This window comes from Phaethon lepturus, unplaced genomic scaffold, assembly GCF_000687285.1.
Source record: "Phaethon lepturus isolate BGI_N335 unplaced genomic scaffold, ASM68728v1 scaffold17325, whole genome shotgun sequence".
NCBI classification, from domain to species: Eukaryota; Metazoa; Chordata; class Aves; order Phaethontiformes; family Phaethontidae; genus Phaethon; species Phaethon lepturus.
This window is the reverse complement of record NW_010542860.1, coordinates 1-361: the sequence shown is the minus strand read 5'-3', so window position 1 is coordinate 361 and position 361 is coordinate 1. Positions and strand designations below refer to the sequence as shown.

At 66.5% G+C, this 361-nt stretch overlaps 1 protein-coding gene across 1 annotated transcript in view; it reads right to left on the bottom strand.

Moving 5' to 3' along the window:
- Positions 1–304, bottom strand: part of BARD1 (BRCA1 associated RING domain 1) — a gene marked incomplete at its 5' end in the record, with an annotated part of 49,780 nt that extends 49,476 nt beyond the window's left edge. The window contains one exon of the mRNA XM_010288179.1: positions 248–304. Within this exon, the coding sequence (XP_010286481.1) occupies positions 248–304 (57 nt within the window). The remainder of the gene's footprint in view (positions 1–247) is intronic.
- Between the last annotated feature and the right edge of the window lie 57 nt (positions 305–361).

Genomic DNA, 361 nt, shown 5'->3' with positions numbered 1-361 from the left:
GAGCAAACCACCAAAAAGCCACAACCAGCAGTCACAAAGCCAGGCCTTCGCTCTGGCGAGCCAGACACCCACCCCAGAGCAATAAGTCGGACCTCCTGGGGGCCAACAGCTCCCACTTCTCTCTCTCCGGCCAGAAAGCACCACCGCTGCCCACCTCCCGCAAGCGCCAGGCCCCTCACCGAAGCTTGGCAGCAGGGAGGGCAGGGAGCCTCGGGCCGGCCAGGCCCCGGCGCGCCGCGCTACTTACAGGCAGAAGACGTGCTCGCACTGCCCCAGGGACACGGGCTCCCGCAGGACGCCGGCGCTGTGGGCAGAGGACAAACGCCGTAATTTTAACACACGCGGCCTTGAGGGCACAGCG